At 42.1% G+C, this 17,116-nt stretch overlaps 1 protein-coding gene across 5 annotated transcripts in view; it reads left to right on the top strand.

Moving 5' to 3' along the window:
- LOC122779499 (transcription factor COE1-like) overlaps nt 1-17,116 on the top strand; it is an 86,226-nt gene that overhangs the window by 59,899 nt on the left and 9,211 nt on the right. For all 5 annotated transcript variants that reach the window (XM_044041926.1, XM_044041925.1, XM_044041924.1 and 2 more), the window contains one exon: nt 9,150-9,238. In XM_044041926.1, coding sequence (XP_043897861.1) covers nt 9,150-9,238 — 89 coding nt within the window. The remainder of the gene's footprint in view (nt 1-9,149; nt 9,239-17,116) is intronic.

Here is a 17,116-nt window from a genome sequence, read left to right as displayed (position 1 = left end):
ATTGTTAGTTTTACTCTCAGTGTCATATTCTCTGGTCAAAAGCAAAACAAAGCTGTAGTTGTTTGTCACTAATTTTAGCACAAGAAATACATTTAACATGAACTCTAAGAAGAAGAAGAAGAAGAAGAAGAAAAAAGGAAAAAAGTGAAGGAAAGTTGCTGACGAGACAATGAAAATAGCTCCAGGTACCAGGAAAACGCTACCTCACCACATGAGTTCATTACTGCGAGGTTTCTGGAAAGAGCAGTGAAACCAAACCAGTTATGTTAAGTGGTGGCGATGAGCACAATAAAACAAAATAAAACATTCTTTTAGTCATAAATCTCTTCACTTAAAGACAAAGATATCCGTGAAGTATATTAAAGGTTCAGACGTGTTCTGCCTGCTCCTTCAAAGTTCTTCAGTCAAAACATCTTTGGTCTGACCCTGAGGCGAGCCGGCTGCTAATTGGTCCGTCTGGCATCTAACTGCGTTTCCTATTGGGCGGCGGTGACCCCTGTGACCTCACGATTGGCTGATGGTTTCAACATGTGACCCAGGAAATGCGATCCGTTGCCGCGGTTGCGCGACCCCGCCTCAAGGTCGACTCCGTCGCTGGTGAGAGGTCGCCCGGCGATGGAAGCTGATTGGCCGGTGTGGGCTTTTGTTTTCCAGTGTGTTAGCCGCGGTTGCCTCTGGGTGTAAGTACCGAGCAATTAAACGTACTCGAGGAGTGCACAGATGCAACAATATGCATCCGCGTGCGCACACACACACACAGACACGCACGCGCGCGCGAAAAGACACACTTGCTTCGAGTCGTGTCTTACACAACTTACCACACACACACTTTCAAACGGGGGCAGGAGTTGAAAGTAAGTGTAAATCAGACAGATATGAGGGAAAGATGGTGAGTAGTCTGGTTAACAGATGGTCTATCACATAGCCTACACACACACACACACACACACACACACACACACACACACACACACACGCTCTCAATGCCGTATGGCTGCTTCATCTGCCTATTGGGAGAAATTAACGTTCTCTACATCACACAATCTGAAAACACAATAGTCCCGATTGATAAATCAGAGCTGATTTATTGTCAGTGCAGCTGCAGGCAGATCTAAGATCAGCCTTGGAGGAGAAAGTTTTTGAAAAACTTAAGACTTTTCTTTTTTCTCTTTTATGAGCAATTTAACTCTGCGTTGGCACCGAAAAAACGAGAGAATAAAAGAGATTGAAATACAGAGGGTGAGACGGACATAACGACAGCAAGAAAGGTGGACTTTTAAAAGCAGATTGTAAAGTATTGATCCTCCTGCTAAATGGATCACACATACACCGATACACATATTCAGATACACACACACACACACACACGTATACAAACACACGGAAAGTTGCCAAGAGAAGAGGAGCAGGAGAGAAAGAGATCTCATCTCATAAGGGGAAGAATGAAGCAATAATTCAGTGGTATTGAACTGCTGGCTGGCCAGAGAATCGATCCCACCACACCTTCTCTCCCCTTCTCCTCCTCCTCCTCCTCCTCCTCTCGTTCTTCTTCTTCTTCTCCTTTTACATCAGCCCTCTTTGTCCTTTCACCCACACAGCTTCACATCTTCCCCCCTCCCCTCGTGCTCCCTCACCCAGCCTCTCCTCTCTTCCGTTTGCACCCTTTTGTTTAAAAGGCTGCCAAATGATGACAAGAAAAATGTCACTGTTGTGTAATAAATCGTAGACACACAGCGTCAACATGGACAATATTTTTCTCCATTTCACCGTGCTTCTTCCACTCCACTCCTCCCCCCTCCCTCTCTCCCTCTCCCTCTACATTTTATTGTGAAACAGGAGTGGAGGGTCCGCCCTCATGAAACTTCTATGAGTATTGATCCGCGGGCAGCTCTGGCCTCTGAGAGGGAGAGCAAGGCTGGAAGAGGAGTGATGGAAGAATGGATGGATGGATGAAAGTGGCAGAAGGTGTAGTTAAGAAGGGGAGACTGAGCAGAACAGAGGGAGGCATGCGGGGGGGGGGAGGTAAAGAAGAGCAGGAGGGATTCATGCTGAGATGCTTTCATGGACAGCAGGGTGGTAGAATGAGTCGAGATGAAACGGGTTCAGGGCTTCATGTCAGCAGCAGAAGTGTCGCTGCGAGAGAACTGTCATAAAAACGTACTTATGGAAACATCTCTGGGACGGAACTTTGTATTTTAGTTGAAAATCTCTTTAACTATAAAACAGAAATTCTCCGAATTTATGACCAAAAAGTGCACACTGACACTTTGGACATGATTCGAGGACTCGAAGAGAATTCCAAAAACATTCTTGAAATTGTCCGTAGGGGATGTTTGTGAGATAAAGTCTTTTTTAGACTGATTTTTTTTGTTGTCTTGAACGTTCCCTGGTCAAATCTCCAGATAAAGTTCGAGTGAGCTCATGTGAGAACACAGCAGGCAAAAATCCTCTAGATAATTCACAGTGAGTTAGCGAATGTTCTGTCTCCTGCACGCTCCACCCAGACTCCTCCCTTTGCTGGTATGTTCTGGACGTTCTCCTGCTGTTGTGACCGGGTCTGACCTGGACAATCTTATGCTGTGTTTGTCATATATATGAACGGCAGAGCCCAGACCTGCGAGAACAGATGCGTCAATCAAAAATGGCAAAATTATGACAGAAAAGGTCCAAAAAACAAAGAAGGCAAAATGTGTAGATGTTAAAAGATGCTTGTAAAGTACTGATTCCTTCACTTTTTCGCCTGTTGAGCCAAAGAAAACGTCTGACTGGACAACGTTGGCCCGCAGGCCCCACTTTTGGACACACCTGCCTTCCTCGATTCAACGGTCATAAACTGAATGTTAAACAATGGCTATAAAGTCACAGGTGAACTCAATGGCAGGAAAACACAGGAACTGAAGTTGGATGAGAGTAGGAACAAAAAGTTGAACAGGAAATGATGACTCATGAGATAAAATGAGAAGAGCTGATGTTATGGAATCCAATTTTCTGACATTCTCTGGAATTCTCGTCTTGTAGTGATCTTGACAGTTGTGGCATCTTCCGCGTGTTGTCTTGTTTGTTTGAAGATGTTCTCAGAGATGTTGCCTCTAATATTGATTTTGTGTATTTAATAGCATCTTCTTTATATCTACTGTCTCTGTGACCATGGTTTAATGTCCTTGTGATTCAGGCATTTTAATCCATTCTCACAATGTGGCCCAAAGGACATGCAAAGTCAGTCAGTCTATTGGCTGGACCACTTCAGTCTAAATATCTTAATAACTGTTTATGGATTTACCATTAAATCAGGAAGAGACATTCGCAGTTCCCTGACGATGAATCCAACTGACTTTCCTTCATTTTCCATTTGTAGTTCTTTAATGGCACCAAGCAGCTACTCAGAGAATTGTCATTAAAAATTTGCTGCAGACGTTAACGTCCCCCAAAGGATGTATTGTAATAACTTTGATGACCCCTATAATCAAGAGTCACGATCAAGTCCATTTGGAAGCTCTTAATACTATGCTGTACTTTGTGGATGTACGCATTGTTAACATTGGTTACAATCTCTTGCGGCTCTATTTTAAGGATCTAAGTGCTGGGATCTATTCTAATTCTGTACTTAGCCTTTATTTTACATGGAAGACAGTTAGAGTCAGTTATCCGTATCACGTGCTTGGACGATCACGTTGACAAGAACAAAGAACATCAGAAAACATTAAATACAAATGTTCCAGACAATAAGCACACAGCACCAATAATTAGTCCTTCATTAATCAGTTGATTAAAGCAGCTGCAGTTCGGTAAAAAGATATATTTAAAAAGCAACAACATTTCAGGCTCAGTTATTTATACATACATTCTTAATTCAATTCTGCAAATGAACTTTGAACGCACAGTTCCTCCAATCATCCTGCAGAAGCCCAGCGTCCACACCAGAGAAGCTGAGCTTCTGCGGAAGTGATGTTTTTGCCCCATTTGTCCAATCACCGTCGAGCTCGAGCGAACCTAAAGTTCAAAAGTGTTTTTTTAATGCGGAGGCTGCTACGGGAATACGGAAATCACGCAAGACGATGATAAACAGCTGATTCTGAACTACTTGTGTGATATAATGGTTGATCTCTAAGTGCACAGGGAATTGTGATGGCTTTAAAGTGGCGCTGGTTACAGAACTATCTTCCAACAACAGCAGAATTGAGTCATATGTGAGCACTTTTTTTATTTCTTATCTTTATTAGAAAATCACTTCAATTTCTCAATTCGGTTTGATGACTTGTTAAGGTTGTTGTTTCACCAACGTGTCTGGTTGTAGTGAAGTTCTCTAGAACCACTTGATGCAGTGTGACCAGATGTCAACATCCTACTCTAAACTCTGCTGGAAAGATTGTTTCTCTATGAGATGATGAACATTTTCCACTTGGCGTTAATGATCCACAAAGTTTTCGCAGTAAACTCCGTCTGAAAACAGGTCAGCGTTTGTGCGCTGCCTGTCCCTCGGCTCATATCACTTGGCTTTTGCTGCACTGATACGATTCCCATCCGAAAACTGTGTGAGAAACTTGACCTTTGACCCCCGCAAACATGCGACAAGTCGACACAAACTGACAAGCACGCAGCGATTCACACAATTTTAATGTTGTTCTATTAATAAAAGGTCAGTTGGAGATAGTTTAGGTTTTCGGGAAACAGTCGTCGTGTTGTGTACGTGACTTTGTGCGTGTGCGTCATGGTTGTGTGTGTTATATTAGGCTTGGCATCGGTTAAATGTCTCCTGAGATGTAAACAGAGTGTGGATCTGACACTGGCAGTTAATTCTGACAGTTGATATCCCACCGACTGTTAGGCAGCTGTTTTTTTAGTTTTGTTTTTCTCAGCCATGACTGTGTACAGTTATTTTTTCCTGTCTTTCTTTTACATATGCTCCCTTCTCATCTCCTCCTTCTATTTCCTCTCCTCTCACCTGATTCTTATTCTAAATGTCCTCTTCTTGCCTTCTCTTTCACAACGTAATTTTCACATGCGACCCATAAAGAAATCGTAATTTGGCGGGAATTGGGGGGGGAAAAATCAAAAAGGAAATGTTCTCTCAAAGCGAGGGAAAGTTTCGGTCATGACAGCTTAACATCTGGTCTTTTCACAGCTCACAATTCATAACTTTATGTTTCTTAACAGACTGAGTGGATTCAGATGCAAGAGAAAGCAGAAAATTGGGTGTGTGATGTGATAATAAAACAGACATACATATAAAAATCATGCACATGTGCTGAAGGAAACAGCGGAATAACAAATTGTTCATTCAGCTGCAAGTCATTTATCAATGCTGGATTTTGGAAAGTACCAAACATCACTGCAGCTGCACACTTGGACATCACACACACACACACACACACACACCTACACCCATTCTTCCATTCTTCATCCTCTCATTATCTTTCGACTCCTCCTGCTCCTCTCTTCATCCCACACATACACAGTTACTTTAGGCTTAACCAGTGAGTGAGGACACATGTTGGGAACATGAATAAATGTAAAACACACACTCACACACTTTACTCAAAGTCATCATTGTGACTGACGCAGCTTTTTTCAGATTTCATCACTGACTGACAAGTTGATTGGATAAAGAGTGTTGAAGAACGTAATTGCGACATTAAGGTGAACTCTGAGCGCACTTAGATTACAGCTGCGGTGTTATTATCGTACACATGCTCTTGACACCATTACTTACTGCACCGGGATCCCTGGACATTTACGGCACGCGTTGACTTAAACCTCCTGCACTCGGTCACGACAACAGAACAGCAGATGGAGTTGAAGTTGAAAAGTATATATTGGGCGCGACATGAGGATTGTGAGAGATGATCTCTGGATGGAAAAACTCTGAGGCTTTCCTCTTTAAACGACGCAAAGGCAACAGAACGACTTCACTTTGTCTAATTCATGAACAAACAGCTCCTTCTGCTTGTTGCTTCCTCACACGATGGGGTTATTTTTGGAACACTCGTGTGATGATTTTTGAAAATGATGCTGATGTTTGTTATTATTTCCGGGGATATTTGTTTCCCCTCAGGTGTTGACTTTGGTGTTATTTGGGGGGCGGCCTTGGGCTAAGTGGTGTCGCGGGTCGTCTTTCACTCGCAAGGTTGTGGGTTCTAGGAGAACTAGTGTACATGCTGGGTGTGAATGGGTGAATGGCAAACTGTGGACATCAAGAAAGGAAGAGATGGTTTTTGCATTTTTAAAGCTTTGATTTTATTTCTTATAAAATTTCACCATGAAAGCATCAATTTACTTTATTTTAATGGTGATTCACAGATGATTGTTAGGTGAGTTAATGTAGAATTGTTATCGTTTGCCAGCTAACAAAGCCCTTTTTACCATTGCAGGTACTTTCATCATTTATGATTTTAAAAGCATGGATAAAATTCTTAAAAAACACTAATATAATATGAATAACCACACCAGGAGAAGCAGGTGAGAAACTATGCTTTCTGTGAACTTTAACAAATTTCAGCTTTCCTTAACTAATGTAATCAATACTGGGACAAATTGTAAACTTCTGGTAAAAACACGGACTCAAGCATCTGCTGGAAACTGGTCTAAATAGGTCAATTTGAAATAAAGCAAGTACATTTAAGGATCAGGTACTTGAGCTCAAAAGCTGGTCAACTGAAAATAAACAAGACATAAACATTTCCACACTGGCAGCTTTCCAGAACATCCCATCTTCCACCGCTCAGCTGCACTGGAGCCGCTCGAGTGCTCTGATTTAAGACAAACTCCACAGCAGTCGTTGAGGGATGTGTTTTTCTTTCAGCCACAGTTTCCCAGCCGGAGTTTGAACTGACATCCTCTCAGTCTCTCCGGCTCCCAGAGATCGTGCTGAGCCGGTTCATTATTTTCCAACCCAAAAAAAAAAAAAAATGTCACTAAACAGGACATCACCCGCTCTCCTCACCCGTCAAACCCTCCCCCACTCCCACCCCCACCACCACACAGTGAGTGGCACGGCGGTTAGGATGCTGTCTGCTTATCAAATATCACATAAAATAACAAGTGTAGCATATTTTAAACAAGCAGAAACTCTGAAGCTTTATGTTATATCATTTATTTAGATTATATACAAACTCTGAAAATGTTAGGTCACTCGATAGACACTGTAAAGCAAAATATTCCATATACCAAATCTCTTTCGATGCAGTGTGGGACGGTCTGGTTTGTGCACGTGTGAGCCCAAGCAACAACAATTGAATAACGTCTTGGACTCTTTGAAGCGTGTTAGATTCTGATCTAGTGGCAGCATTAGTGTAGCATGAAATGAGTATTTATATTTAAATGTCTGTGATGGGAGTGTGATTAATGCAGGGTTTTATACACTCAAAAACATGCAAAAGAGCTTATTACATAAATACATACACGCAGGAATAAACAGTAAATAGTAGTAAATAAGTAATATTAATCAGAATCAGCTTTATACGCCAAGTATGTAGACACATACAATGAAGTATTTGCCGCTAGTAGTCTTTCTGGTAATATATGAAATAAAAGGTAAGAAATAGAAATTTATGTACTCAATAAAATATTAGACATAAACATTTGACTTTAAGAATGTTTCCATCATATGACGTTTTCATTATTATTTGTTAGAGAGAGACAATAAGGCAGTGAGTGAATGTCTGTCAAAAAAGTGCCGCTTGAACCTTAAAACTTCTGTGTATGTATCATAAAAACCAAAATGACATCATTTAAAGACACCAACTGAAACTGATCGAGCCATATTTACAGTGAGCGTGTACTCCACCAACTCTTGTTTGTGTTTGAAAGAAAGAACATCTTTAGACAGACATGTTCAATTCAATGTGAAATCCCCACAGGCAATTCTGCTTATTTTTCAAGAGCGAAGGAAGCAAGCGTCAGCTTTCTTTTCTTCCCATCGCCGCTCACTGGTCAGTCTTTACTCGTCCCTCTACTGTATTTTACATTATATGACACCGGTGGGATTTTGTTGGAAATCAGCAGGATTGCTTTACACCATTTAAGAGGTTAAGGGTGCAAAAACAAAGCGGAGGATTCTAGAAACAGCAGATGGTGGAAATAAAAGGCCGATGGAAACTCTTGCCACACATGTTTAGATTTCTGTGAAGCGAAAATTAGGCAGATAAGCCGCAACATCATTTTTATGACAGGAAGTAAGTGAAAAATGTCATCAAATGTGGCTCCCAGTGTATTTATATAACAAATAGATGGCGTGACTTCTCATGGAAAAGGAGTTCCACATGGAGATTAATTTGAGGAGTGGGTGGAGACCAAAGCGGGGGTAAAATGAGAACACACTTGGGTGGAGACGACACGGCTACAGCCATACTATGTTTGAAAAAGGCCCTTTTTCAAAGAAAACTGACCTGTAGACAAGCGTTTCTGCTGTGATATCTACTGACACACCTTCGTCATGTGACCATTCAGGCACACTGGGCATGTGTTTACTGGTGTAAACAGGAAGTCGACTCTCTCTCCTCTGCCACTGTTTGCCAAGTTTCAGAAAGTGCGACTGAAATGAAACGACAGTTTTTACCTTAATTCTTTCATTTTTCCTTTATTATTACCCACATATAATATATATATAATGTTTAATGAGTTAGTTAATTGTGTATCTATGTGGGTTTATGTGTTATGTATATGTTGAATGTATAGTTGGGGTGTTGTCTGTCTGTCTGTCTGTCTGTCTGAGTCTCCTGTGTAACATAATAGTTATTGCACGACCTAAACTGTTTAAGTTTTATCATAAATAAATAAAAGACATAGTTTAGTATGAACCTATAAACAGATAACAGTGATATAGATTTATAAGGTGCAGTTTCCGGTTTGTTCTCGGCTAAATCTGTGAGCTCCATAAAAGACAAACTCTCGCTCGTCCTTGATATTACCTCTTTAAAGTGCGTTAGACAGTGAGGGAGTCATTTTCAGTCTGAGTAATAATTACCCGTGGCAGAATTTTTCCCACTGCACCGATAAATGCAGCCCAGAATCACCATGTGATTGAATTTGTCAGGAAGACAAAGTGTCCGGCCCTTTGAGGAAATTATCCCTGGAATCAACAATAAAGCATTTTTATTTTCATTCTCCTTTCGTAACTTCTGTCAACTTTTTCCCGTTTCCGTGTCCTGCAGCACTGAATGAGCCGACCATTGACTACGGTTTCCAGAGGCTTCAGAAAGTCATCCCTCGACACCCGGGAGACCCAGAGAGGCTGCCAAAGGTACTAAAGTCAACATTCACCTTGTGTAAATGTATAATGTGCCTTCTTTGGACATTGCACCTACACATTAGTGAGGCTGTAATGGGGCCATTCAGAAAGGCGTTAGACCCAAACATACCTGAGCTGCTCTGACACCAAAGAACACATACACAAGAAGAACATAATTGTGTTTTTATGATTTAAAAGTTTTAGTTTTGTGTGTTCTGAGCAGAATATGTGTTCTCCTGTGGGTTGTTTATTATTATTATTATTATTATTATTGTTGTTATTACCTCTCTGTGAACTCTGTGTGTGTGTGTGTGAGCAGGGTGAATGTTTGACTCTTCTCCAAATCAGAATAGTCAAATCGGATTATTAGTTGAACAGCTGGAGATCAGGCAGAGTGCTCAAAGCCTCAGCAGATGCAAACAATTAACACCAAATGATGAGCACGGCTTTGAAAACAAACCCTATCATTTTGATCTAAACATGCAGAGAAGTGTGTGTGTGTGTGTGTGTGCGTGCATGTGTGTGTAGGCTCATTGCATTGACCTGGTTCGTCTTAAAACCTGGATAGGAATCTGGGTGGGCGGGGTCGTGACCTTTAGAAACAGCTGCACTTGATTGGCTCTTCATTCCAACTGGAGTTGGTTCAGGATTGGATGACTTTGCTGTGACATCATAAAAAAAGAAAGTGGGCGCCGGTCATGATGCGATGATGTGGTGATGCTGCGATGTCATCGCGGCCGCGCCGACACCCCGGCTCCCGCACACGTGTTAGCAATCACTGTTCGCGCGACGGGCGCTATCGCCGCGTGAACGTGCTCCGTACATCACTCTCAGTGTGGGCGGTGTGGATTTGTCCACAGTGTGGATTTGTCATCGTAAACATTTATTGTCTTTCACTAGTTTACAGTGGACTGTACTTCATGTTGCAGCGTTGCTCAGCCTCAGACATTAATAAGCGTACAGTAGTTGTGAAACTCTGAGGGTTTGTGGGTTCACTTAAATGAGGTTTAGAACCTGCACTCACTCCATCCCACAAAAAACTTTACTGTTGTGGATCTTCCACATACCATTCATGAGAGAAATCTATTTTTGTAATATTTAGAATATGTATACAGTATATACACAGTACGTATAGAAAAAACATTGAATATAATTTGAAAACATGTAGTAAACTTCCAGTGTTGATATACATTTCATCATCCCATAGCACAAAAACACATCAGAGAAATCTGATTTACACTTTTCATAAAGATTAACTTAAAAAATGTTTTTTTGTTATTATAATGAGGAAAATTTGTTTGTTACGCTTAATTTAAAAACTATTTTTTGCAGCTTAAAAGCTAACGTCATTAAGATATCATATCAAGTATTTTCACATTTTTCAATAAAAGACCACAGAGTCTTGTGTCCAGGCTGATACAACTCGATTTTACTGTTTAAAATAAACATTTTTTAATTAATTAATTACATTAAATTAATGTATTATTTTTATATGTTATATATACATATATATATATATATATATAGAGAGAGAGAGAGAGAGAGAGAGAAAGATACATATATATATGTGTATATATATACATATATATATATATTATGCTTTTTATTAATGATTGATTTAAAAAAATACTCTGTTTGCCACTTGAAGTCAATTCCTTTGTCTGTTTTCATACAGCTGAGGAAATGATGTCAGCCAGTTACTCACCAGTGTGATTCCATAAGTGACGCTCAGAGCAGTAAATCAGTGCAGGGGGAAAGAAGTGACGCTTTTTTTTTTTCTTTGTTCACACATAAACACAAAGGCTCAGTGACATGAGCACATAAAAACATACACAGAGTGTGAACCCTAACCCTCACACGTCGTTATTAAAGGATTTCCTCTGTAGATAAATACAAATAGATATAGATATAGAATCGGGCTTCTTCAGCTGCTGCTTGGAAATGCAAGGGTTTGCCACCCGACCAGTGGATTAATTGTTATGAAATATCATTATACGTTCACATTATAATGAATTGAATGATGACATTCCAATCTGAACACTACATACTACGACTTTCAACATTTTAAAAGACAAACTTATATGGAAAAAGTGAAAAATCTGAGCATCTGCTGACACATTTTCTCTTTCATCAAATATTGCTGTCATGTTGGACCGTTAACCGCAACACGTCGTCACGTAAGCTATTTCAGGCCAAACACAATCAGAGAATCTGGATGCACCGATCAAGTGTCGGATCCAACGAGGTCCATCGGAGCCAACCGTGGATTCACATCCAAAGTTTTTCCCTTCATGACGAGACCATGATCTTCAAACACACTAAACAAGATAAAAAGAAAAGAATCAGTTTGACAGTTTCACAAAAACAAAAGTCTAATCTCAATTTCTCTTGGAGACTCTTCCCCAAAGATAATAATCCTCTGTTTTCCAGTGTCTCTGGTTCAGTGGACTGTATTGAGGAGTGTGTACGAAATACATTCATCTCAGCAGGAAAAGAAGATTTCTGCCAGATTTCACTGCTGTCTAATTTCCATCTAAAGTCTTAAGTAACACAACATTTTTAACAGATTTTCAACCATTTTTAAAATGAGACTTGACTCTTGACTCATAAACCGAGTTCAACATGTGTCTGTTGTAGCTTCTCTTTATTGATTTACTCTGTGTGTGTGTGTGTGTGTGTGTGTGCACTGCTGGTTAATTCTTCATGCTGCAGCCGAGTATTTGATCGAACCCTGAGACTTTATTACTGCCGCCCACCAGTAGTGACTGTGTGTGTGTGTGTGTGTGTGTGTGCGTGTGTGTGTGCACGCCCACTAGTTTTATTTGGCGCCACACACACTCTTGCCTTCTAGCCACAAGTATCGATCAGCCCTTTTATTGGTTATTGGAGTTTGATGTCACAGACAGAGAGACAGACAAGGATGGAGAGACCTGCATATAGAGAGACAGACAATCACACTGACAGAGAGACAGACAAGGATGGAGAGACCTGCATACAGAGAGACAGACAAACAGACTGACAGAGAGACAGACAAGGATGGAGAGACCTGCATATAGAGAGACAGACAATCACACTGACAGAGAGACAGACAAGGATGGAGAGACCTGCATACAGAGAGACAGAACAAACAGACTGACTGAGAGACAGACAAGGATGGGGATACCTGCATACAGAGAGACAGACAAACAGACTGACAGAGAGACAGACAAGGATGGAGAGACCTGCATATAGAGAGACAGACAAGGATGGGGAGACCTGCATACAGAGAGACAGACAAACTGACTGAGAGACAGACAAGGATGGAGAGACCTGCATACAGAGAGACAGACAAACCGACTGACTGAGAGACAGACAAGGATGGAGAGACCTGCATATAGAGAGACAGACAAACAGACTGACAGAGAGACAGACAAGGATGGAGAGACCTGCATACAGAGAGACAGACAAACAGACTGACAAAGAGACAGACAAGGATGGGGAGACCTGCACAGAGAGACAGACAAACAGACTGACAGAGAGACAGACAGGGATGGAGAGACCTGCATATAGAGAGACAGACAATCAGACTGACAGAGAGACAGACAAGGATGGAGAGACCTGCATATAGAGAGAGACAGACAATCAGACTGACAGAGAGACAGACAAGGATGGAGAGAACTGCATACAGAGAGACAGACAAACAGACTGACTGAGAGACAGACAAGGATGGAGAGACTTGCATAGAGAGACAGACAAGGATGGGGATACCTGCATATAGAGAGACAGACAAACCGACTGACTGAGAGACAGACAAGGATGGAGACCTGCATATAGACAAGGATGGGGAGACCTGCATATAGAGAGACAGACAAACAGACTGACAGAGAGACAGACAAGGATGGAGAGACCTGCATACAGAGAGACAGACAAACAGACTGACAGAGAGACAGACAAGGATGGAGAGACCTGCATTCAGAGAGACAGACAAACAGACTGACAGAGAGAGACAGGGATGGAGAGACCTAGATACAGACAGACTGACAGACGGGGCAGTGGAGTGTATGAGGGGATTAGCAGCAGAGAGCAGATTCTATAATTGTTCATTGAACATTTAGGGGATTTTGCTGGCCACACACACACACACACACACACACACACACACACACACACACACACACACACACCAGCATTCAGCTGCCAGTATGTGCCACTGTGATCTCTTCAGCATTCACCCATACGCACACACACACACACACATGTTCGACATTCATGACTTGAGGGGACATTGCATTGACTTACATTCATTTCTTGGAGACTTACTCTAACCTTAACCACAATTACTACTGGCCTAATCCTAACCCTAACCCTAACCTAACCTAACCTAACCTAACCCTAACCTAACCTTAAAACATATCTTCACCTTAAAATGTAGTAATTTACGTTATGGGGACTTGCTTTTTGTCCCCACAAGGAGGACAAGTCCCCATAATGTGACTGTGTAAACAGGTTTAGGTCCCCACAACATTAGTAATACCTGGACACACATACACACACACACTAACTGTGTAAAGTGTGCTCACCTGACGGCTGCGTCTTCGCTCGCTGCGACTCCGACGACACGGTGGAAGCGTCTGTTTCACGCCCGAGTTCACTGCCACTGCAGTTACGCCGCAGGACTGAACACATGTTCTCTACCTTGTTTAATAACAAGAAACCTCTGAAGTGGTTTTTATAGTCTCATCTGCCACGAACCACCTGTGAGGCCAATCTGCTTCTAACTAAGAGAGTCAGGAGAAGAAATGCCTCATTGAATGCACAAAGAAATCAATCAGCCCTCCTGGCTGCAGTGCAGCAGGATAATGGTGGAAGACACAGGCAGCATAAATAGACAGTAAGGGTCCCCCTGGGTTTTACTGCTCTTTTTGTGTTTTTTTTTAACTTAATAAGTAAAAGGCAACGTCTTGGCACAAATAGCACTTTTGCTGTTGTGTTTTTTAGTACAACCACCTGCCAGTTTCTGCCAGTGTTGACCATCTTTTATTGTTATTCATGGTTTCATGAGAGTTGGAAGAGAGAATCCCTAAAATTCCCTGTGCAGCTCTGGTTCTGTTATAGACGTGATTGTTAAATCAATTCAAGTTTGAAGGGGTTTACAGATTTTACTCTTGTTTGGCTTAAGGTCTAGTTTAATAAGTAAAAAAAAAAACTTTATACAAGGATCTTCCTTTGTGGAGCCCACCTGTGACAATGTCCTGGCATGCTTGGGAAAGACGGGAGTGCTTGGACGAGTCCTTGGTTTGTTGCAATCTACAGTTTCACCATTAGATGTCACTAATTCTTACACACTGGACCTTTAAATGTCTGTTATTTGCAATCTTAAAACATTTACTTTCCAAATGCAAAGTGGGATCAGGATCCTATCTGTCTGTGTCTGTGTGTGTGTGTGTGTGTGTGTGTCACCCTCCTCTGGTGACTTCCTGTGTGAGTCACTCAGCTGACATTGCTGTGCGAGTCATTTTGATGTCATGCATTGTACTGAGGTCGTGTCATCGGCGTGAGTAATCCTGGTGATGCATGGAACCACTAAACCCTCCCCCTCTCTCTCTCTCTCTCTCTCTCTCTCCCTCCCTCTCTCTCTACACACACACACACACACATGTCCCCGTTTCACATCACAAGCAGAAATGACATCTGAAACCTCACATCCGAAAAACTATCTGGCAACGTATTAGCAGTAGAAGGTGTGTGTGTGTGTGTGTGTGTGTGTGATTGTCCCCACACCGCTCTGAGCCCACTCGTAAAGTATGACATCATCTCTGCTGGAGGTGTGACCCTGCATGTACGGCATCCCTAATGGGACATTAGAAGCGGATCAAGCAGCTAATGTACCAGCATTAAGGGAAGAATAAGTCGTGTGTGTGTCATGTCTGCAGTGGCCTGGCACACGCGTGTTACACGCACATCTGACCCCACAGACAGTCAGCTCAGCGTTTCCTGCCCCTAATGCACACAACATGTGTGTATCTCTGTGCGTGTAATGCATGGTTATCGCATTAGTGACGCTCATAACTCAGACAGTAAAAGCACCTAGACACTCCTGTTATTCCTTCTCTCCGCCAACAGAGCGCTCTTTTCTTCCACCCGTCCCCTCGTGACTTCAGTCGAGATTGATCATAAACAAAATGACTTTTAAAGATTGACAAGGCGCGGAAATGAAATGACAGACAAGCGTATGTTCCATAAATACTTGACAACGGATAAAACAATGGAGGACAGCGCAGAGATTAGAGATTAAAGCTTTAAATTTCACTCAATTACGGGAGCCAAGCGAGAATCTGTGACTTATAAACACGTCACACGTCTGTTTATATCACACTAATGTCTTATCATACACTTTCAACACCAAAGGCTGTTGATTGACAAGCATGTGTCAAAAAAAGAAAGAAAATAAGCTTTTGTTTTGTTCTCAAGGCTAAGACAGAACTTTTACAACCAGGAGTATTTCATTTAGAGTCATTTTAGGGATTTTTCTTAAAGACTTCTTCCCTGGCTCCACCCTCTCCTTCAAATAACATATTTTCTGGTGCTGTCAAACTGCAAAAGGCTTCAAAACGGAAGTTTACAAACTAATGCATTCTGGGTTGCTACTTGATTTGAACTGATGCATGTCAGCACGACAGGTATATTTAGTCCTCACGATAACAGCTTTAATTCTCAGTCATTTTCTTGGCGTTCGCTGCAGGCTGTTCCACTGCTCTCGGGACGTCACAGCCAGATTGTTTTAATCACTTGAGAGAAAAGATCCTGCACAAACACCTCCATTCATATCATGACAATGCGGCTGAAAGCAGGCGGTCATCTGACGAACGCCGCTTTCTTATTTACAGACGCAACCTGAGAGAGATTAATAAACTGCGTGTCCAATTATGAAAGACGTAAACAGGCAAAGTATTCAAAGTGCATCGATCCCAGCAGTCCAGGCCTTTGAGTGATGTAGTGCCTGCAGACCTGATAATGATGATGTTACCAGAGGATCATCTTCCCTTCCCGTTTATCAGCTTCTGCTTTACTGGAACCGCTCGAACAGTCGGGATCGGGTTTCTGTGAGTGTTAGAGTGTGTGTGTGTGTGTGTGTGTGTGTACGTGTGGGTGAGTGAGTGAGTGAGTGAGTGAGTGTGAGCTGCTCAGCTCACCAGTGTAATAATGAGAGGTTAACAGAGAGCCAGCCGGGTTTGTAATAATGTGTAAAAGATTGAATGTTGCACCACGGACAGGCAGACTAAAACTGCTCACTGACTCTGTGACCTCACACACACACACACACACACACACACTGTGTCAGCCATATGTGTGTGTGTGTGTGTGTGTGTGTGTGTGTGTGTGTGTCACACAGTGCAGGTTAACACTGTGAAGAACAGAGTCATTTTCCTTGTGCCTCGGCGCGGCCTCACGCTGTGGAAACGACAACACATTAACTGTTAAACAGAGCACCTTCGACCCCCGGGTGGGAGCCGAGTGAAAGGAAGGGAGAGATGGTGGAGCGAGTGGGCAGGCGAGGAAGACAGGAGAAACAATAAAGAGACTGGGGAAAGAATTGTGCAGGTGAAAGTGGGCGGGGGACGGTTTCCCAGTGTGGAGAGGAAAGGTGGTGAGGAAGGTGAAAATGGATGGAGAGAATCAAAATCAATCTTCAGGAATAATTCATAACATTTTACAGACATTAAAGCTTAATAATCCAGCTCCTCGAGTTACGAACTTCTTCACCTTTACATGATTTTTTTTTTTTTTCCCAAAGAATAACCCACTTTGAAGGATCGTGCGCGTTGTCACATCAACAGAGCAGCTCCTAACTGCCCACATGGGGCAAATGTGATCGGATATGATGAGCGACGCACAGCAGAGGAACCTACA

The sequence above is a fragment of the Solea senegalensis genome, linkage group LG13 (genome assembly GCF_019176455.1).
Source record: "Solea senegalensis isolate Sse05_10M linkage group LG13, IFAPA_SoseM_1, whole genome shotgun sequence".
Taxonomy (NCBI): Eukaryota; Metazoa; Chordata; class Actinopteri; order Pleuronectiformes; family Soleidae; genus Solea; species Solea senegalensis.
The sequence above is the reverse complement of the archived record's forward strand: the minus strand, read 5'-3'. Positions and strand labels throughout refer to the sequence as shown.